Source organism: Sparus aurata, chromosome 13 (assembly GCF_900880675.1).
Source record: "Sparus aurata chromosome 13, fSpaAur1.1, whole genome shotgun sequence".
NCBI classification, from domain to species: Eukaryota; Metazoa; Chordata; class Actinopteri; order Spariformes; family Sparidae; genus Sparus; species Sparus aurata.
In genome coordinates this window covers 709,338-732,956 of record NC_044199.1, presented here as the reverse complement: position 1 = coordinate 732,956, position 23,619 = coordinate 709,338, and the positions used below count along the sequence as shown (strand labels likewise).

Here is a 23,619-nt window from a genome sequence, read left to right as displayed (position 1 = left end):
CTACTGTGACGCACAGTTCTGGTGATTAGGACAAAGAAGAAGAGATTAAGCTGCTGGTGAACATGGTGTTTGTAACCGTGAGCTCACTGCTGCCCTCCACCTTCCTCTGGTTCCCACCTCTCACACTCAGACCTGGAAATCACTGAAGGACCCACCAGCGTGGGAACATCAACAGTCACACTGTTGCTCTGACAACTGAACCCAAGAGTCCGTGTGCCACTGCAATGTGAATAAAAGCATAATGAGCAGTAAACTGAGCCTGTCCATTAAGCCGAGGCTGCTGGCTGCACACAGTGGAAACGTATAGCTCACAGGGAGCACATGTGGCCCACGCGTCACTCTCAGGGGAGATAAACATGTCTTGACAGAGTTCACCTTGACGCACAGAACACAGCTCGCTGTAAATCCACTGATACTGCTGAGTGTGAACTAAAATACGTCTTTGCTCTGAAAGCAGCAGTGAAAACAGTTGATTCTCTTTTTTTTTAATTCAATTTCCAGAATCTGATAGAATTTTCTTTTTTCTTTCTTTTCACGTCTGCGGATGCCTTTGATGTTACACGGCTTCTTCTGTATCTGTATCTTCATTTAGACTATTTTAAACACATTTACAAAAATAAAAAATAAGATAGAAAACATTCAAATGTAGCTAGAACTCTTTATCCTGTTGCAGTATCAGCAGAACGGCTTCTTTCTTCAGGCCATGAACTCCTGAACTCGTCCTCAACAGCAGAATAAAGAGACTACAACTTGCATTATTATTTCATTTAACTGCAAGATTATATATTTTTTACATTGCTGCTGATGACAAATAAATGAGCCTAGGTTAAATGATGTGCTCATCACAATCGCACATTCATTTTAGTGCCTGTAAGACACAAACGTGATGCCACATTAAATATTCTGTGTGTGAAACATGGCAGACAGACAGATGTTCACAAACCCAGAGTGACGGTGATGCCACAATATACACAAGAAAAAAAGGTTTAAACACACACGATGTGATTTCTGCTGCATGTATGTCAGGTGATCTTTTTTCTCTCAGTTCCGCAGCCCGTGGACGACGTGTCTGAGTCGGCTGATGCTGCTGGACTGTGGATTTCTCTGTGAAGGACTCAGATTCAACACTCACACAAAGTAAGAGCTCAACACAGAGGCTGCACTGAGACTGTAACGAGCTCAAGGACGACCATTTCTGTACACAAGTGGAAATGTTCTCCGTAACTTTACTAACAACTATATCTGAAACTGTCGAGGTATTTTTTGGCTGCACAGGAGCTGCAGATGAAAATGCCCTCAGTGCATTTATGTACACTGACGGTACTGTTTTGAAATGTCAGCATTTATTAATGCTCACTGTCAAATTAACAGACAAACATAAACTCCAACCTCTGCAGTCAATACCACCTTGAAGCAACCTCTAACTTCCCTGAAGTGTAAAAGTGAAAACTCAATTTGCATGTTTATTGCTACTCAGAGGGAGCGAGCGTGTGATGCCAGTCCACATGCAGCGGACCCGCCCGGCACCTCCAGAATCAAAGGGAGAATCCTGCCTGTGTCTGACGTGAGTGTCACCAGCGTGGGGATTACTTTGTTTCAGCGACCGGGGCTTTTCTACAATTCAAAAGCGACGCGGCTCTGTTTATTACTCCCAGGCCCTCGGAGACATCGCCCACGCTGTTTTGTGAGGGAGACGTCAGGAAAGGTGCAGTCTCGCATTAACTCACAGGAGCTCTGTTGTGAGTGACATTTCCAGAACAGCACGCTCTATGACTAAGCAGCGAGGTTAACCGTGAATAATGATTTGCTCTCTGATAGGGAGTGCCTCCAGTGAAGAAGAGAAAGCCTCATACAGAATCCATTAAGATGTGCTATGTTAAGTCTGACACAGAAAAAAGATTTGACTTTGCCACAGTGATGATATAATGACACACTAAGACTGGGCATCATGTTGATATTCTGTGGTGAAACGCATGAAACGTTGGGTTCTCTGGATCATCAGCACAGTGAGGCTGAGAGCGGCTCTGTGGACCTCAGGAGGCTGCACTGCAGTCCAGTGATTTATTATTCTCAGCTGTTCTGTCTTTAGATCCACATTACTGATTATGATTTATCAAAATTCTAATTGTGGTAATATTTAGTGAGAGTACTGATCTCATCCTGACAATGCTGTTGCATGTCGATATCGAGGTACCCTAACTGCAGTTACTAAGCTAACTATAACTCTGAGAATATTAGCTTAAAGGTTTTGTATTAAATTAAATATGTATTCTCCAAGTTATCTGTACTCTGCTTTTGTATTACTTTAAAAGATATACACTCGAAGAAGTGCAACAGCAAAGTACAGAGAACACAGCAGGCCTCTACTTGTTTTCTTCTCATTTCATCACATCGATATTAAATTATATATATGTGCATTTATATATATATATATATATATACATATACATATCTATATATATATACATATCTATATATATATCTATATATATACATATCTATATCTATATCTATATATATATATATATATATATATATATATATATATATATATATATATATAGATATAGATATGTATATATATATACAGGATACTATAATCAGGTCCAAATCTCACGGACCATTGTTACGGAGGCCGTCGCTCAGGTCACCACACTTACTGATGATTTTTGACATACAGAAGTTTTTTTTCATTAAGATTCTTGAAGATTTGTCACAAGATAACAGATCCAACAAAGTTTAATTTCAGTTATAAGTCAATTTTGACCAAAAGTATGGTGACTGTGGCGATGTGGAGCCGGAGCCATGTGGCTCAGCCTGGTGAAACATCTTAGCTGATATACAAATTAAATAAAGTTACAAAGATAAGTCATGGAATTAAACAAACTAATACTAATTGCTACTTCATAAAAATGACCGACAGTAAAACATCAGAAACAGAAACCGTCTGACTTCACCACTGACTCATGTAACGCTGACTTATTTCAGGTCCTTGGGGTGCAGCCAGGGTGGAATTCATTTCAGGGGCTGACTCGGATCAATACATTCACATTGTGTTATCTACTCATGCCACACAGAAAGAGAATATCACACTAATAACTCCCTCCATCGCTGTTCAGATGACGAGCGGTCTGTTTGGAATAATGATGCACGTGAACCAACATCTGAGTGAGTGAATGTCCAGAAGAGTTCAGTGAACATCTTCAAACTCTTGTCTGTGGCTGAGAGGACGGATAGCAAACCTGATGAGCATTACATCCATCTGACCTTTCACTGTGACTGGATCTGACTGCAGCAGGTAGAAAGAACAAGTTCACTGCAGAAAACAGCCTGGACGTCTCGTGAATCCTGCTCACAACTTAATTTACTTTACTCCTCTTCCCAGAAGTAGAGAAAGAAAGAAAAGATAAAACATTCGGGATGCTTCGTTACTCACCCTCGTCTGTGTCGTCAGTGACCGGAGCCTTGCTGGACTGTCCGAGCCCCATGGCTGCTCCTCTTACTGCTGCTCCTCTGCTGCTCCCCCTCTGCTCCTCTAAGCATCGACCGGCCTCTCCCTCTGAGACACACTCATAGCCCGGTCAACACTAACCCTCCTCTGTCACACACACACACACACACACACACACACACACACACACAGCAGCTGGCTCACTTCTGCTGACTTGAACAGGTCTCGTCTTCCTTGACACAACCACACATCATTGCAGACACACACAGTCAGTGGAGGCTTGAGGGAACACTGAAGCGCTGACACACACACACACACACACACACACACACTCACACACAGGCAGTATCACTACAGCGTAAGTTTCCTGTCTGTTCTCGCTGTCGTTCAGATGAGCGCAGGCAGACGGACGACTCTTGCCAGCCAGGAGGAGGAGGAGGAGTGTGGCTGATGTGTTTGTGGCTGTGACCCTCTGTGGACTGAGAGTCTAACCTGTGAGGGGAGGCAGGAAAACATGACACCACCAGCAGAGTGAGGGAGGGAGGGAGGGACAGAGGGAAGGAGGGACAGAGGGAGGGAGGGAGAGAGGCAGAGCCATGAGACATGACCAGCTCCTACATCTACAGATCAGTGGTAAGATAGACACACTTCATTTTGATTCTCAGACACTTAAAGGAAAGAAAATAGCAAACTCTTCCTCCTCTCTGCTTCCTTTCCTCCATCCTTTATGTGTCATGCATCAATTTTATACCTTAATCAGAAAGTCGTCCCAGTGGAGCATCGTCTACAGTGCGTGTGTGATGAATGGTACGGTCCATTTTCGCATTAACAGAACTAAATAGGAGGCTTTTGATTTATGGTTTGCTGGTGTTGTGCTCTGTGAATGGATCCCTCAGGCTGCCCTTTGGAGGACACCAATATCTAGTGAGCAAATTTTAAAAGTCATGAAGGTTTGATCTGAAATCTTCTAGTCAAGGGGGACAATGTACTCACAGTGCACTTGTTATCTGGCTCACAATAGTTCAACTCAGACGTGTTTCAGCACGGAGCTCCTGCAGAGCGTCTGAAGTACGCAGCTTCAGCTCAGCAGTAATCACAGGAGCATCGCAGGGAGCTGGACACACTTATTGGGGAACCAATTTCCTTTTTCATCCCATGGATCTAGATACAGGCAGCAGTCGTGAGTCGATAGCTGGATCTAATTTCAGTTCCCTTACGTCCAATATGACACCGCTGCTTCACTACTGAGACCATAAACTAGATGACAACAAAGAAATTACCAACAAACTGAACTTTATAATTCAGTGGACTGTACTAGCACAGCAGAGATACTAGAGCCTGACTCATGTATCAGATGGTCAATATTATCAGCTGATATTGATCACTCAACAATATGTTGGTGTCAGCCAAGATTCTGTTGATACCTGCACTTCTAAAAATGTTCTTTTTAGATATTAAAATTAGGGGTGTGCCAAAATATCGATACTACGATATATCGTGATATTTCGTCTTGAGGTACGTTATCGATACACTGGTGCCAAATATCGATATTTAAAAATGTTTTTTTTTTTAAATAATAATAATTTTATTTTTTATTTTTTTGGGCCCACCACCCCTCTTCGGAGGACAGCTTTATCTTTATTCAAACATAGGCATACAACCAAATAAAAATGGTTTAAGCAGCTCTGAAACCCACACATATAGATATTTAATGATAGTTGTAGTCAGTGTGTGTGTTAACAAGAGACACTGTGCAATATACTCTTTGTTTACTTGGCTGTCATTCATGTGAAATTGATTGACAATGTTTTGTAATTCCTGTGAAATGGATTCAGTGCAGTCAATAAATTCTGAATTTCTTCAGTGACACAGATATCGTGATGTATCGTGGGTGAAATTCCTTGCAATATATCGATTATCGCAGAATCGCTGTATCGTGATATCATCGTTATCGTGGGCAAAATACCGTGATAGTATCGTATCGCGAGGTACCTGGTGATACCCAGCCCTAATCTAAATGCAGTAAAAAACGATGCTCGGTATAATGAGAGAGCGGGAGAGGGCACTGTAGTTAGAAACTGTGTTGAGAAGCTGTAAAACATCTTTATCACAGGTGTTTGATGATGATGATCATGAACACAACATTATTTTGTGTTTTACCTCCAATATTTATATCAGCATCGGCCCAAAAACCTGAGAGTCGCTTCTCCGAAATAAATATTTACATTTCAAATAGATGAATGGATTGGTGAAATAGTCGGCAATAAATTGAAGAGTTGGCAACTGATTGATACATGAAACATGTAAATCTGAAATATATGTTGTTATTAAAGTGTTGTTGTCAGTCAGAGCTGCACCGGTACTACAGAGTAAAAACATTAGATATCGATATATATCGGCTGATAAACACATTTTTGGCAGTGATGCATCAATGTGGTTATGAAAAAGATGTGAGATGGATATTTACAGATTGTGTGACATGAACAGTTCACCTCACTGACACTGGATCAGTTTGAATCAGCTCACATGTTTCAGCACTGTGATGTGTAGGAACTAAAGGTTTCCATGCTGCTCTGATGTGAGACTCCGTGTGTGCAGCTCAGATGTTCGATTCTGCCTCAGAAAGTTTCTATCATCATTATTATTACTGGCATCATTTCATCACATCCATCACTTCCTACACTGAAGGCAGCTTGTCGAAGAGAGAACGAGAGACTGACCTGACTTATGAGATGAGGCATACGTCGGAGAAAACTTCCAGTCATCGTCCGCAGGGGAAACCCTGGATGTCCCTCCCGCACCGCCCCGCACCGCACGGTCACGTCTGAATACACCCTCTGTGGATTCAGTGGTGTATTCACAAAGTGGTGCGCAGTGCTGAGCTCCCCGCAGAGGACGTTGTGCTCGGAGCTCTTATCTGATCAAATGGGAGAAACATGCGCTGAATAGAAAGCACCCCGCACTCCCCGCACTCCCCCCACCCCGCTGCGTCCATCCATGCGGGGCAGCTGTGGGCACCTACCTCTGTGCGCCGCCGGGTAGTTGAGCATGGGACCATTTCCAGCCCGGTCTGCTGCAGAGACGTGAGGCACACGGGAGCAACAGTGCACCTCACAGCGTCACTTGTCCGGTGACGGACTACGATGCGCCGGGACACTCGCCGGCCCGCACGGAGGACAACGGAACCGCACAGCGAGACGTGACTTGCGGGATGCGCCGACGGAGTGAGCGCAATGCGAAATCCCTCGTTCCTGGAGGACAAGAGGACACAGGACGGAGGAACCTGACCGGGGTCCACGGGGGGAAGCTGCTCGGCGCTGATGACGGACTGACCTCCACATCGCCGCCTGTGTGATGAGGCTGGCCACCGGCGTGCGTCTGGAGAGGCACGTTTCATGGGTTGCTGGGGCTCAGCTGCTGTTCAGGCTCAGCTGCTGTTCAGGCTCAGCTGCTGAGGCTCAGCTGCTGTTCAGGCTCAGCTGCTGTTCAGGCTCAGCTGCTGTCCAGGCTCAGCTGCCCTGTCTCTCACAGTCTCATCACTCAGACACAGATAAAAGTTTGTGTCCCCTGCACTGCAGCATTAGATTCAGGATGATCTTTAATCTGAGCATGTAGCACAAAGAGTTTCCCAGATTTACTTTCACAAAGCTGGATTATATCATAGTGACTATTCCTCCATGAAGCTGTGTTCAATAACATGCCCTGACTGAAACAGTGTCACAAACACCAAATATAAGTTTCATCCCTTCATGCTGACACTTTCCTCACAGCAGCTGGTTGACAACATTTCTTGCACCACTATAATATCTCTCTATAAAAGCAAGGAATCTCTGTCTGTCTGTCTGTCTGTGTGTGTGTGTCTGTGTGTGTGTGTGTGTTCCTCAAATATCTCTGCGTATCAGGATCAGACTGACCTGAGAGTTTCCACGTGGCTGCTGCATGGTTCAAGGGTGTGCAACGTCGCATTTGTTTGGACTACAATGATACGATTAATAATTTATTTCAGAAATGTTTTACGAATTCCGCTAGCATTGCTAACCGTAGCCACCACAGTCACGTGCGCACCAGAGCCAATCACTGCAGAGCACACAGCCACCCCCCACCTTAAGAAAGAAGCGGATTTATACCAGCAGCGGTGCGAGCTGGGCCGGGATTTTGCCGGCGGTTCGGTCCCGTTCTGTGCATCTACACTGACTGTTGTGGATTAATTAGACTAAACGAGTCTGGACCGAGTCTGTTCGGGTCTGAGGAGATCCGGAGACGCGCGGACAACAAAGTGGAATCGGAATCTGTGGATGTTCGTGTGTAGCTAGATGCTAGCCGCTAGCTGACCCACACAGCCAACCGAGTCGACGGACCGGACGCACCGGCACGTCCAAAACTGGACTTAGGGTAAATAATGTCCGCCACGCTTTTTCGCGAACATTGCCGTCACGTTTGCTTTGTTTCTGGTGCAGGTAAAAACGGTAAAAACGAGCTTTTGTCACGAAAGGGTCCAAGCAGCAAGTTTGGTTGTTGAGGAACAGGAAGTTGTGGGAGGGACGGAGGCGGTGATACAGACAGCGACAGAGATCGCGAGTTTTGAGAGTTGAGACATTTGTGACATATAGCGTGTTTGGAGAGTATAGTTAGTGTGTAATGTAGTGTTTGGTGTGGTGTGTTTCGTGTGTAGTGTAGTCGTTTCTTTGTGTTGTGAGTCAAAACAATCAGGAGAAAGCTGAATGTGGAGCAGGCAGGAATGAGCTGAGGAGCCTGAGGCATTGCCTGCATTTAAATGTAAATAGTTACATATAACTTTGTAAATTTCAAAAACTTACGCACAAATTTGGCAAACAACAATTTATATTTGCATTATAACTAATGCAATTGGTTCATTAAACTGTTTGTGGTTTTCACAGTAAAAAAATCTAACTTTTTCCTACTCTGATTTTATGTTATTTTGTGATTTTAGGTCCATAGTGTTAATATAATATGTCAAAATGAAAAAATAACTGTACAGTCACACATGTGAGGTTGTGCTGAAAATAATGACACCAAAAAAGACAAGGTAAATAGTTTTTAAGGTGAAATATAATGGTATAATCAAAAGTAGTCAAAAACAGTCAATTATATCCCTGACGTCCCACCTTCAAACAGCCTCATTTGGTCATCCATGGAAAAGCTGCTGAACCTCACACTTTTCTATAGAAATACATGCTTCCTACAGGCAATGCACTAGTATTGATAACAAGCTCTGACTGTTCAGGTGCTGTTGAGTCAGAGCACAGAGGGTCCCGGTCACTGGACAGCCACAGGTTTGGACGTGTGTAGATACCTGACAGTGTCGGACAGAAGGAGGCTTTAAAGATATGATATGTAGGAACGCTGGATTCAAATGTCTCATAACAACTTATCTGTTATATATTGATGTTGTGTTCCTACTTCATCCCAAACGTTTCCAACAAAGTTCAAACTGAGAGAAGTCCACAAGTGTCCTCGAGGTACAGTAACACTGTGCTTCCATGATGCTACTTCAGGGACAGGAAGACTAAATCTGACACAGATGAAGGTTTGAAACGTTATCGCGTCTGTGAACTTAGACACGACTGAGTCACGTCAGACTCAGCACTTGGTGGGTGTTTGACGGTGTGTTCGCTTCCAGCATAGCAACTTTGACTGCAGGCGTAAACTCAGCACTCACCAGAGACGCTGGTCCGCTCTCTTCTTTCCTCCTCTCATCTCTGGAATGTCCTCATGAATTAAAGTACGTTTCCCTCCATCGCCAGTCAGCAGTCGACCTTTCATTAACACGGCCGGTGCAGGTTGCCTCTGTGGATCGCTGCTGCAGTCAGGCTGATGAACAGGAATAAAGATAAATCCTCTTTTTAATCCTGAAAGTTAAACAGTCATCTCTGAGCTCTCCTCCTGTCAGCAAACATCTCTGCACAGGAACAGAACCGGATGTGGTTCAGGGGGTTTATTCCTCCAGAGGGTTCGGCTCTGTGAGCAGCTGATCACACACAACACCACTCGACAGATTATTCATTGTTGTGTGATAGAGATTCTCTGAGTGGCAGAAGTAACATTTAAAAACCAGAATGAGTGATTGTGGCTCTCTGCTCTCATCCTACATTAACTTGTGTCCATTAACCCCTAACAGTAAAACACATGCGTCCATTAGAATGGCTCCACGGTCGCCGTGTCCCCTGGTCACTGAGCAGGCCAAGGTCAAGAGGAGAGCGGCTGAGTGGCGGTGGGACTGTGGGACCGAGATATGCTTATGGTGCACACTGCACATTTTCTTCCTCTTTATGCCGCTCCATCATGCCAACACACGGTCAGTGAAGGCCATCCATCTTCATACGGAGGGCGGAGGCAGACCTCCAGCTCACACTGCACACTGAGAGAGGTGGCCAGCATCACTCAACAGCAGGACAACGTCCTGTCGGCTGTTTGGCAGCACTGGGAAGTGTTCTGGTCTTTGAGAGGAGATGAGTGATGACAGTATCACACCTGGACAGAGACGCAGTGAAGCTACTTGACACGCACGACTCTCAGCATGTCGCTGTGTTGTCCCACATTTGTGAGTGAGGAGATTTTTGTGCCTGTAAAGAGAATTGGTCATAGATAAGTCCTGGGTATATGAAATATATTAAATATAATATAATAAAATTTGCAGAACTGCACTGTGATGCTTAAGGATGCTGGACTTCAGTGGTGTAAAGTAACTACATACAGTCAAGTATTGTATTTAAGTGAAATATGAGCTGTACTCGAGTATTTCAGTTTTATGCTTGTTCATACTTCCACTCAGTGCAGAAGAGATATTGTGCTTCTGCTCTGCTACACTTATGTGACAGATGCATTTACTTGTTTCTTTGAATACAATAGATATTATAACAAGGTTTTAAATACAACACATTCTTGGAGATTAAACCAGAAGCTTTGAGTTCAGAACTTTGTTTTCTTCTTTGCTTCCGTCCATGAATCATCTGAATGTCCCTCACTTTTATCTGGCGTCGCTCTGTATATTAAATAAGCAGCTTTAGAGAGATTTGTCCTGCAGGACTTCTACTTGTAATGGAGTATTTTTACTTTGCTGTTGCTTTTAAATAGCTGAAGAATCTGAATCCTTCTCCCACCCTGCTGAACGCTCAGGAGGCTGTGTGGAGGTTAAATCTGGGAACTTATCCCCATCTAGTGGATTAAAAAGGCATCACATGATGTGACAGCAGCCAGTGTTACAGTCAAGGTCTTATGGGAATATATGGGAACATTTACACTTACAGTATAACTCTCTCATTATCAATGTTACTGTTTCAGCACTTCAGTTAAAGCTGTTCTGTTTGAGGTTAAAGCTGTTCTGTTTGAGGGGAACACATTATCTTCTGCACTGAACAGAATGAAATATCATTTTAAAAAGACATAAATTGGGACTTTTCTAATGTGACGGTAAGAGTTGCACAGCTAAACTCTTTTTGTTTCAGATATTTAGGTAATACAAACACACCTGCACCAATACAATAATAGTCTGAATACCTCCTGTGGCACATTCAAGTCAAACATGTGACCTGTCTGTCCGGCCTCAGGGTTCTTCTCTGGAAGTAAAGTCTATTTGCTGAGCATTAAAATGCAACAAACTACATCCAGGGGAGGATATTTAAAACATACAGTATAACACCATACAAACATGCATCAGTGTTGTGTGCACATTGAGACAGGTGGAGACTGTCTTTTCTAGACAAATATTGGAATAGACTACATTCATTTGAAACTTTGCGTATTCAGATTAACGTGCATTTAATAAATACAGTCTGTGTGGTGATACCTGCAGACGAGGAAACACACGAGCTACCTGTCAGTAAGTCAGCTCCAGCTTTACCAGCTGATACACACATTAATGCATCAACAATTATCATACAATCACACAACATACTGTTAATTACTCCTCTCCATTCTGCACAATGAGCACTTTAAATACTTTTGCCTGTAACAGAGTATTTCTCAGTGACGGAGTGTAACTTGGAACGTTTACTTTATGTATGTGAGATTTTCACTTTGACCGCAGTGATAACATAAAGTAATGTGTGACTTTTGGGTGCGTCTTCATCGTGGTATCAGATGTGACTATAAGTAAAAGGAGCTGCTGCTCTGAGCTGAAGCATCACCGCCCACTGGCTCCTCAGGCCTGCTGTGACTGTTCCATGGAGAGAGGTTCTGGCTTGTCTGACACAATGGGTCGTGGGCTGTCAGTGTCCTGCAGCTGCATAATTATTTTGGAGTAAACAGAGGGTGTGTTGAAATCCGTCCACACGCATACGTGGCTGCGACACAAACAAACAGAGCGCAGCTTTCTGTCGGAGCAGAAGGCGTCAGGGGTCATGGCGAGCTTTCACCTCTTGTTGATTGTGTCGTCCTTGTTGCCGCTGGTGCTGAGCTACCCGTTCATCCCGCCAACATGCTACAGCAAGGTGCTGAGCATGGCCCGAGAGCTCAGCCAGTGGGCTGCAGAGCTGAAGAGGGGCTACGAAACTGTAAGTCAGCTGCTGATCTGTTACTTTGCTTTCTGTTCTTTCTTACATTTATATATTTTGTCTATATGCTGTAATGTGGACCATATTGAAGACTAGAGTTATTTTATTCTTTTATTTTTTATCAATACACAATTATGCAACAATACAGCAGTTCAGTTAGATCCAATCAAATCAAAGCAGAGGAAGCTAAATGTGAACAAATCTATGTGGTATTAAAAACCTCATTAGATTTCCTGCAAACGTTGAGTTTTAAAACTTCACTGTGCTGTGTTTGTCTCTGAGGGTTACTGCATGTCACACATGCCGGATCTCTACCTTGATGTTCATGTAAGTATGACTTTAAAATGTCTCATTATCATATTGTTATATGTTAGAAAACCTCTTTGATGTGAATCAGGTTGTTACTGGGTTGGAATATTTGAAGAATGAAATATGTTTCTTTTGAATTGTTGTTTGTCTTTCACACTCTGATTGTCCTAAATTCTTCTCTGTGGTATTTGGACTGTAAGCCTCGGCTGTAAATCACGCTCTCCGACACTAATTGCTGCTCCTGCGTTCAGAATTCCTGTGTGATGCACAAAATGAGGACCTACATCTCCCTGGTGGAGGGCCTGCGACAGCGCCGCTGTGCTTACACCAGAGAAGTGAGGAAGCTGGGCGTCACTCTGAGACAGCTCTTCATCTTCATGTCAGAGAAATGTCACGGGGTGAGACGGAGAGAGAGGAATCAGTTCAACACCATGACACTCAGGCTGCACCACTAACATATGTGCCATGAAGCCGTTACGGTAGAAAGTACAGGAATGTGTCTTTATCTTTGAGGCTGAACCTTTCTGGCAGCGACTGCAGTTACACACCTCTTACGTTTTGGCTCATTTGTGCATGTGGATGTGTGCAAATATCTTGAAATGAATTAGTTAAAGATGAATTTAGGATGATGGTTGATGAATGTATGATCTATTCAGTGACATCCTCTGTGAGATGAGGATGTAAAGTTGAAGGATCTGCAGTGTTAGAAGATGCAACAGAAAATGAAACATCACTGAAGAGGTTTGTTGAGACTGACTGCTGGTTCACGGCTCGTTCAGTGAGTCATTTTACAGAATTAAACAGGATTTATGATGCAGATTATGAAAAGTGTTGTGTGCTCACCTGAGCAGTGAGGGCAGGCAGGCTGACAGCACCTGTCTGACCTGCAGAGGTCCGGGCTGCCGTGTCATGTCAAAGACTTACGGTTCATTCACTCTCATTAGGGTCATTTCAGCCTCAATCAGAGAAACAGGGTGAGCTACAGAAATACACTCAGCACGCTCACTATAGAAGAGTATCTTTAACTTTTATAGTGCGTGAGTGGAAGACTCATTCAAACAGAGCTAATGTTGAATCTTGCAGTTTCAGTCCAGATAACAATGTATTTAATAGATGAGCTTTTACAACATAGGAGCTTTGAATCCTGAATATACATTGAACCTTCCTCACCGGCTTATTTCACCCCCGTCTCTCCCCAGGAGCTGGCGTTCTCCACCCACGACTGTGCTGCGCTGGAGCGCTAACAAACCTCCTGAGATGGAAAGACGTCTGCTCAGCACTAATTGTGCTTTTTATTCTTCAAGCTTCTTCAATATTTGGAGATGCAAGAACGATGTTAAAGTCAAATCTACAGTTTTATTCCTTAAAGATGTACTTTAATCAGCTGTCTGATGTGAGTATTATACATTAAGCAGTCATGTCCTGCATGTATAATAATCACAGCTTCACAGTCCACACAGTACAATACTGTCAAGTCTTACTGACATTCTGAACTGTTATTAATAATAAGTGGTTCATTCAGAGTTACATTTGTGTTTTTTCACTGAGTTCAAACAATGAAACAAAGATTTGTCAGATGTTTATAATACTCTGTAACTGTGGAGCTCATCATTAACACTCTGTGGATGATGTTCATAAACCTTTACAATAACTATTACCTAATGTTTCATTATTTAGAAATGTAAAGTATGGTTCATTTACTCACATACTTATTATATTCTCTCTGCTGATAATAAAATCAGTGTAATTAAAGATCTTTGCTCCGTCTACACTGTGCTGTACAACACAACAATCATTTACAGCATCAAAAATTAATACAGTCATTATAATAATTAATATATAATATTTATCCTACTACTGATAAAACACTTTTATTTACTTTTTCTTATTAGTTCATCAAAACGCAGTGTTTCATGCTGAGACAGTTCACACGTTTCCTGAGATATATATGAAGGATTATTGGAGATGGTCCTGAACACTGCAGGCACCGTCTCTAAACCAGGAGTTACTAATAACATTAACAACGGTTCTGTTGGACCCAGGTGTCGCCGTTCAGCCGTGACAGTGATGAGACCGTCATGAACGACACCAGCACCATGAAAATCACACTGCTAAATGGAATTCAACCATCGTTAATATGATTAATAACACCGTGACGTGTCAAAATGTCCCCCAGAACAAAAGTCTTCATCGTCAGGCCCGCTGGCGTCTCTGTGTATCTCTACGTCATCATCATCATCATCATCATCATCACCATCATCATCACCATCATCATCATCATCATCACCATCATCATCATCATCATCACCATCACCATCATCATCATCACCATCATCACCATCATCATCATCATCACCATCATCATCATCACCATCATCATCATCACCATCATCATCATCATCATCACCATCATCATCATCACCATCATCATCATCATCACCATCATCATCATCATCATCATCATCATCATCACCATCATCATCATCATCATCATCACCATCACCATCACCAACATCATCATCATCATCATCATCATCATCACCATCACCATCATCATCATCATCACCATCATCATCATCACCATCATCATCATCACCATCATCATCATCATCACCATCATCATCACCATCACCATCACCATCATCATCATCATCACCATCATCATCATCATCACCATCACCATCATCATCACCATCATCATCATCATCATCACCATCACCATCATCATCATCATCATCACCATCATCATCATCATCATCATCACCATCATCATCATCACCATCATCACCATCACCATCATCATCATCATCACCATCATCACCATCATCACCATCATCATCATCATCATCACCATCATCATCATCACCATCACCATCATCATCATCATCATCATCATCACCATCATCATCATCATCACATCATCATCATCATCACCATCACATCATCATCACCATCACCATCATCATCATCATCATCATCATCACCATCATCATCACCATCATCATCATCATCATCATCACCATCATCATCATCATCATCATCATCACCAACAGGCGTCATGTAAAGTGAGAAAAGGCCTGACGGCTGCAGTTTAATTGAGCTGGACAGTTTTGTAATCATATGAACTGTACACACACACACACACACACACACACTGGTGACGAGTCATTAGTGTGAGCAGAGAGTTCTGCGGGCCTGTGTGGACCTGCATGAGCTCGTCTCTTTACGGGAGGTTCTGTAGGATTTACAGGAATTCCGAGTGATATTACAGAGCGATTAACAAGGCGGTCGAACAGCTGAGATAATTAACAACGTTTATGCCTCAAATGGTTCATTTAAACATCTCAATGCTGAATTAATGAGCGAGCTGAGCATGACATCACCCCACTGCCACCAGTCACACTCTGTAACTGTTAATTCAGCAGTTCAGTGTTCAGCTAATCTGTCCACAGAATGAATAGAGAGAACTGCTCATGTGAAGGAGACTGTCAATGAGTCCTGAGATGATTCATGCATCCTGAAGGGAAATGTTACCTGAAGTTCACTGAAACATGTTTCAGAGCTACCAGAGGAAGACCAGCATGACAACAAGGACTGGACAGAGAGCAGCAGATCAGAGCTGGACGTCTCTGACTGCATCGCACTGTTCAGACCACACACGCCAAACTGTTTTCTGTCTTACAAACCTGTTCATATCACACCTTTAATAGACAGAGAGCAGGACACTCAGAGGGCAATGTGACATCATCATCATCATCATCATCATCAGAAATCAACACAAATGTGGAAAAAGGTCCAATCTCTCAATATTAACCAGAGTCCCTTTATTGGATCTGTTCTGGGCCGAGACCCATCGTCCATCCAAGTTTATCAGAAATCCATTCAGTAGTTTTTGTGTAATCATGCTGACAAACCAACAAACCAACACAGGTGAACACACGACGTCTTTGACGGAGCTGAGAACATGTTCAAAGACTCCACCTGATGTGAAGAACACGTCAGTGAGCGTCAGCCATGTTGTTCAAAAGTTCTTATGGAGTTAAAACCCCGAAGAGGATCAAATGTTTAAAGTGTTTAAAGGAGCACGTTGTCGTTTGGGAGAAGAGATTCTAATCAGAAGAGAAAGATCTTCATTGACTGATTGTTTCTGCCAACAAACTACATCAAACAAAAGATTGTTGTTATGACTGTTTATATGTGGCGGACCCTGCCACCTTTACTGGGACCTTATTTTCCTCTGACAACAGCTTGTTACATCATTAGTAAAACAAAAGTAAAACAAAGTCTGACAGTCTGAAACTGTCTTTAAGGTCAGTTTGTTCCTTCTGCTCATTCAGTGGCAGGGTCCGCCACATGTAAACAAATCACAACAGTAATCAGTCATGACAACATTCATCGTTCAGACAGGAAGAAATGTTCCTCACTGAACCTCCTGCTGCTCTTTAACAACATGTCTGTCCCTCTGCACGCGCTCCACAGGTAGAGGGTCACTGAGCTGCACGTGCCAGCAGAGGGCGCTGCAGCCCCGCCTCCAGGTGAGCAGCACGTGAGCTTCAACATGAGCACGCAGTTTAAATGAGAAGAGACCAGAACCAGTCAGAACCAGCGCAGGAGCCTCATCATGTCAAATAATGAGTCAGTCACTGGAAACTAAACTGTCGTGAGCGTCACCGGAAGTCTGAACTCACAAACAAACAAACAAACAAACAAACATATAAACAAACAAACAAAGAGCAGGAAGTGAAGGAACAACAGATTGTGTCGTGATGAGTTCCTGACTGCATTCCTCACAGCTCCAACAGAAGCTGAGAGGTTCTGTTCGCGGACCCGCCCTGCACCACAGACCCGGACATGAAGTCCTTCAGCTCGTCAGCGCCGCAGTACCGGATGCTTCCTCTGTCACACAAACTACATTTCCATGGCGGCAGTGGGAGGGCTCGCTGAGTAACGAGGTGGGGCGTCTTCTCACAGTTCGGAGCAACAAGTCGTCCTGGCGCTCAGTCCGGCAGCAGGCAGCACGCAGCACGCAGCGAGGCGGCAGGTGGTCACCGCGTCCAGCACCGACCGCAGCAGCTTGTGAATGGGATACGACCGCAGAGCCTTCAGAGATGAGGTGGAAGGAGTAGAAGAAGTTCACTGAATGAGCTCGCAGCTCTTTTTCTTTTCTCTGAGAAGCGGAAAGTGAAGATCGGTGAATTGGTAGATTAAGTGTTTTTGACGGGTTGCGCGCTGCGTGCGTAACGCTCTCCACGTTCCAGAGCCGCTTCACACCTCTTCTCTTCTTCCTTTATTGACTCTTGCTGCGGTGTAAACTATGGCGTTCGCCAGGTTCAGCAGAATCCTCCGTCTGCCCACGATTGAAATCAAGAAGAAAGTGAAGCAGTACGAGCACGTCCACCGGGACATCAACCCCAACGACATATGGGAAATTATCGGAGAGCTGGGCGACGGCGCGTTTGGGAAAGTCTACAAGGTGAGTGTGATTTCAGAGACACGAGGCACCTGCAGCGTGTCCACGGCAGCAGGAGAGGACCTGTCGGTGCTGCTCAGTCCTGTCAGACTGTGTGGATCAGCTGCGCACCTGTTGGCACGTTCAGCAGCACAGAGAAGACTCTGATACTAACATGACGAACTGCTGCTTCTCTCTTCTCATAAAACTAATATTCTGTCTGTTTTTGTAAGATACAGCTCATACATTCATTCTTAAAGGTGTGATGGACTCGCCATGGAGGCTTCAGCTTCCCAGCTCTGTCTGGATTCTGACTAGTTGTCTCAGCTGTACAACTCTGTAGTCTCCCTGCTGTTGCACCCAGGGGATTAAAGGTTGAAGCAGTATTTCATTGGTTCATATCCCACACTGACTGCAGCCTGTCCAAGTTCATGTGCTGCCGTCAGTCATCATAACCTGCTCCAAAAACAAAAAACGATATTTGGTGCCAGTGTATCGATAATCGTACTGCAAGAGGAAGTAACAAGACATTTTTTGCCGTATTGGTATTTTGTCCCAGGCAGGCAGGTGGAGTCAGGTGACGGTGGAAGTTCTGTCCTCTCCTCTCAGACCTCAGCAGCAGCAGCAGCAGCAGCAGCACGTCTGGCTCTGAGGAGTTATTTAATAATGTGGATGTGTTGGCTGCTCTGTGCGCTCTGCAGCTCGGCACAGGCGCTCTGTGTGCTGCCCAGCGGAGCACAGTGGACGTCTTTGACACATCGAGGCCTCAGTGGAAGAAGTGATGCCTCACCGGAGGTCGGCACCGAACACAACCGTACTCTTTTCAGAGGACTCCACCTTACTTAGGTTTATTTTGTTTTTGCTGGAGAGCACACGTACAGTGAAAGATCATCAGTCCATGAGTGCAGCATTACATAAGTTGATCTATAATGTGTCCTTTGAGCAGAGTGCAGCGTGTGAGACGTCCTGTCTTTGACAACACTGAGAAAGTCTGACTGAAGCAGTGAAGCAGGCATGAAAACAAACAGTGCTTTCACTTTGTTTCTGGAAGAAGAAGCTGACTGAACACGAGGTGCTTTGAGGCCGAAGTTGCCTTGTTAGAAGTTAGTTTTATACAGGAAGTCTCAGATTCTTCAAACCAAAAGGCTCAGATGATCTCTGGCTCATCGGTGTGTCGAACACTTTGTCAAGCCTTCTGAAGCAGTAGAACGTCTTTCCTCTACAAATGTCAAGCGTCTTTGGCTTCTGTTTCCTCTCCTCGAGTGGTTTGGAGGAGGAGAGCTCCACACCTCCATCTGTCAGATGGGGTGAGGGAGGAGGAGGGAGGAGGGAGGGAGGGAGGGCAGAGTGGGAGCAGATGACGGCCAACAGAGGAAGTCGTGGGACTCCATCAGGGGACGACTTCCTCTCACAGCCCCTGAACCTCAGAATAATCAGCCCGTCTGTGGGAGTGAAAGGTCTCCGGTGGTGAATCGCACATGTTTTCCGTTGTTAAAGTGTTTGATGGAGCAGGTGTGAGGGGGAGGAGACTCCATATCGCTGTCACAAGTGAAATCAGCTGTTATCAGACTGTCGGGGGCAGAAGTCAACTAGAACGCTGAGTGTTGGATGTGTGCCAGGCAGCAGGCCAGTGATGCTGATTGTTTCTTCATGTATAGAAAACTCTTGTTAGCTCCTGTTGTTTCCAGCATCTGTCTGTCAGATTGGGCTCCGGCCTCCAAGTGAACCGTCTGAAGGTTGATGTCACCGCTGGGGAAAATAACAACGCACTTTGTTCCTGAGTAAGGAGAGTGGAGGACACATGGACAGGAACACAGTGAAAGAATGAAATGCAATATAATCCTTCTGTTATTGTGCACATCCTGTTATATTTTCAGTTTCATTCTGTCAGCTGTATGTTTCTGTGGTTGATACAGCCCACTGCAGAGGAGCAGTAATCATTTTCACACATGAAAACAAACATATTCAGCCATTTGAACCCCCGTGTGCCTCAAACAAGCTGTCGACACTCTCAGGTGTTCTGTGTCACAGGTGTCTCTGTCGGCCGTGAGAGCAGCGTGACGTCCAGTAGTTACACAGAAAGACGTTCTGACATCTGAATGTGAGAGATGTGGCCGTTCCCTCAGATCCAAAACAACTGTTTCACTGGACTAGACCTGCTGATGAGCGTCCAGTGAACATGTATTCCTGAAGTGTGACTTCAGATCCAAACTGCACTTTGATTTGATTGAACTCATGCTTGTCATTTTAGTGCATGTTGTAATTCTTTTGACATATTGCTCAAATGTTGCAACATGTCGTGCAGACTCCCAATCTCAAAACACCACAATACTGTGGTGATTCTTTACAATCACCACTGGTCTGTCTGCCTTCCTGTCTGGATTCTTTAACTAAACCACTTCAGTGTCTCTCAGCTTGAAGGTATGACAGTAGACCGTCTCACTTCCTGTCCTGGGATGTAGTCTTTGTCTTGTAGACGTCTATCTATGCATGCTTGCACTTGCTGGGAGTGTGTGCATGTGTGTGAAGGTGTGTGGCTGCAGCTGAAGCATGAAACAGAGGACTTGTATGGTTCCCTTCACTAATTAATGGGCCGTGTGCACAGAGCACATTGCCCTGCTGCCGCAGGTGAAATGTTTCCATGGACACGCCGAGCTGTGAGGTTACGCATCGTCAAGTTCTCATCGTGGGATGAAAACCACAGTGCATCTTGTCCTGTTGGTCTGTAATGTAAAAGGTGGCGTGCTCAACCTGAACTTAAACTTTCCTACAAACTGTAGAACTGTTGATCCAGACTGAATGTTCAGGATTACTTCTGGTTTTGGACCAACTGCAGTCACAGTGTGAACAGCAAGTGGCATGTTTCCAAGAAAGAAAAGTGACAGTGCACTTTTGGTTACAGTCTTGACTTACTATAATCTTCATTTTTGATGAATCTGTGTGTTATATTGGGGACAAATTGATTAAAAGTTGACGGAGAGTTGTGAAAAATAGAGGCGTCACGATTCTCCAAATCCTCGATTCTATTCTACATCTACGTTTTCGATTCTATGGTCACAGTTTGATTTGATTCTCAAGTTTTACATTCATTTGTTTTACAGCGCAGGTTGCTATGCCATTTTTAGACTAGACTTTTATGTCACATAATATCTGACCTTTGTTCGCAATGTACCACACTACATTGTCAAATGTAAAACATTTATTAACAACATCATGTAACAATAACTTGTATCTTCAGTCAGTTGGAAACTTAAACTTAATAACCTGACATCAAGTTTCTGCAGAGCTCGCAAACTGGCTTTTTTGTCGAGGTGTGTGTGCGTGAGGTGTGTGTGTGTGAGGTGTGTGTGCGCGAGGTGTGTGTGTGTGAGGTGTGTGTGCGCGAGGTGTGTGTGCATGAGGTGTGTAAGGTGTGAGTGGGCGAGCAAGAGTGAGTAATTCGAAGTTCAAGATTGTGACTTTATTCCGGTCGATTTTGATTTAAAATAAAAATCGTGACACCTTAGTGAAAAATACTTCCCAAAGCCCTCGATGATTCCTCAAATGTCTTGTTTTGTCCAGAACCCAAATATATCCAGGGTGTGTTCTGGAGGGCAGACGGTCCAGCTGTAGCTTACAAGCCCAGAGACACAAAAGTATGACTTTCTCAAAAAAAATTAACCGATTATGAAAATAGATGCAGATTAATTTAATAGTTGGCAACTAATTATTTAATCGTTTCAGCTCTACTTTTTGAAAAACAGCAGGTTAGACATCGAGACAGTGGTTGTTGACCCAGTGAACTCTGGGTACAATCAGAATCATCCCGGAGCCTTTTTGGAAACGATCTGATCCACAGGAACCAGTTTTGCCTATTTGAATATTTAATTTACGCGCATTAGATTTGAACCAAATCAGTAATTTCTGATCATTTGATGATATTTGCCAGATATTGTAGGACAACTGGATTCCTTTATGGCACTAAGTAGGACAAGTGCTGCTGGTCTGACTTGTAATGACAGATGGTGGACACGAGTGAAGGCTTATGGAAAAATCACTGGAACATGATTATCCTCTTCAGCTGAGTGAAAGAGAAACACGCTGGGTGTCAGTGAGGGGGAGGAGCCACTGATCGCAACATCCTCTTTTCAAAAGAAAGCCACAAGTGCTTTGTGAAACGGTACCGTCTTAATTTAGAATATGGAAGTGCCACAAGGCGTGTGTTGAAGTTCCGTTACTGAGACAAGCGACGGTGCTCCCTGAAACTCTGGCTCTAATCTGAGAGAGCAGCCGGGCCTGCAGCTGACTGATAGCAGCCCTGCTGGGTGGGTGTGGGCCCAGCTCGGCATGCTGGGAGTCCTCTTCATCTTCTACATGACGCTGCTACTGGCACTTGTAGAATTGCCTAATGGTTGTTCCTAGATCAGTTTTGGATAGAGTTCCTCTAAACGTCTGGAATGTTGCACTACCTGCCTGAGCTTGGTTTCATCAGCAGGCTCTGCTCATAAAGCCTCCAGTCTGCTGTTCCCTGCTGCAGGCAGGACGTGCGGCTCATCGTCATGAGCTCCATGAGATGCTGCTGAAGGCTTCATGACTGTGAGAGACTGACGAGAGCAGCGTCCGTGCAGGTTCTGTTCTTCCAGGACTCTCTGTGGCACATCATGAGTTCACTGACCTTCTTCCTGTTAAAGACTTTGGAGTCCAAGGTTTTGAATGTGGGTCATCATGTTTTGGACAAAAACTTTTGTAACCCAAAAAAGACTCAAGACACCGTCCTGGGGTTGTTCAGTTTGAACTTGAGAGCTCTGTTAAGTACTTCACGCCCAGTCGAGTGCATAAATCCATGCTTTCCTGCTGAGTTGCTGCTGCAGAAGACATGACAGTAAACTGTTTCACAGCAAGAACAACTCTGTCAGCAGTTGTTAGCAATTTACATTATAATATTTAATAACTGAACAAATTAAATAAACAAACAGACCGTAAAGGACAACACAATTTCAGACAGGTTTACTTTAATGTCTTGTCTATATGCCAACAATCTAAATGGTATGTTGTCTAATAAAACAAGACAAAAATAAACCTTTCAGTCCAACTTTGAGTCTCAATCACCAGCCTACAGACGACTGTTGGTCATGCTGTGCACCTTCTTCATCTGATTGATAAAATCCATCACTTCCACGGGCGTCTGCTGTCAGAGGCGAGCTTTTGTTAGCTGCCGTCATTATTTAGGAGCTGAGAACCACATTCCTGTTCAGACACATGTGGAGAGCCTTCAGAGGAGACGCGCTCTACAGGTTTATGATGAGGCAAAGGTCGAACACACACACATTCCCCCGCAGGGACGTGTGTTTGTACAGACTCTGAATACAAGCTGAAAAAAAAAGATGTCAGCATGTGGGATTTTCATTCCACCTGGAGGTGGTTGACCCCAGAGAGAGTCCCATGTGTCGGTCACAGGAGATCATCTGGACCAGCGACACCAAGACTGATTATCCCTCATTCTTTCAGCCTACATCCTAAAATACTCCTTCATTAAGTTGTCAGTGTTAAAATAGAAACGCTAAAAGCTATATTTTTGTATTTTTTTTAAAAGGCTGTGCATGCCACAAAAAGTAAGGACACACACACACACACACACACACACACACACACACACACACGGCTGGTAGCATGTGCTCTGATGTGTGTGTGTGTGTTCACTAGGACAGTACAGTGTGTTTGTGGTCCGTAACATCTGTTTTCACAGCTTCGCCTCCTTTTCTCCGTCAGAAGCCGGCGTGCCTCTCATCATGGATTGTTGCCTTCGGACGGACTGTTGGTGACAACAGATGGATGAATATATGTGACAGATGGGGACGGACGTACCGGCAGGGATGACAGGCAACAAACAGTGTGGTGGACATGAGTGATGAGGCAGG

The 23,619-nt window shown here is 44.1% G+C and overlaps 3 protein-coding genes across 3 annotated transcripts in view; 2 read left to right on the top strand and 1 right to left on the bottom strand.

Moving 5' to 3' along the window:
* The window catches only part of stk32a (serine/threonine kinase 32A), a 77,013-nt gene extending 70,132 nt beyond the window's left edge, over positions 1-6,881 (bottom strand). Inside the window, exons 1-3 of the mRNA XM_030439049.1 lie at positions 6,474-6,881; positions 6,172-6,368; positions 3,437-3,943 (exon numbers count right to left, since the gene is read on the bottom strand). Coding sequence (XP_030294909.1) covers positions 3,437-3,488 — 52 coding nt within the window. The 5' untranslated portion in view covers positions 3,489-3,943; positions 6,172-6,368; positions 6,474-6,881. The remainder of the gene's footprint in view (positions 1-3,436; positions 3,944-6,171; positions 6,369-6,473) is intronic.
* A 4,729-nt stretch (positions 6,882-11,610) lies between these two features.
* On the top strand, positions 11,611-14,020 carry cytl1 (cytokine like 1). Its single transcript, XM_030438639.1, has 4 exons — positions 11,611-11,964; positions 12,247-12,291; positions 12,525-12,671; positions 13,473-14,020. Exons 1-4 carry the CDS (start codon positions 11,812-11,814, stop codon positions 13,515-13,517), a joined length of 390 nt encoding a protein of 129 aa, XP_030294499.1. The 5' UTR covers positions 11,611-11,811; the 3' UTR covers positions 13,518-14,020.
* Positions 14,021-17,587: 3,567 nt separating this feature from the next.
* Positions 17,588-23,619, top strand: part of stk10 (serine/threonine kinase 10) — a 44,952-nt gene continuing 38,920 nt past the window's right edge. Inside the window, exon 1 of the mRNA XM_030438790.1 lies at positions 17,588-17,746. Within this exon, the coding sequence (XP_030294650.1) occupies positions 17,588-17,746 (159 nt within the window). The remainder of the gene's footprint in view (positions 17,747-23,619) is intronic.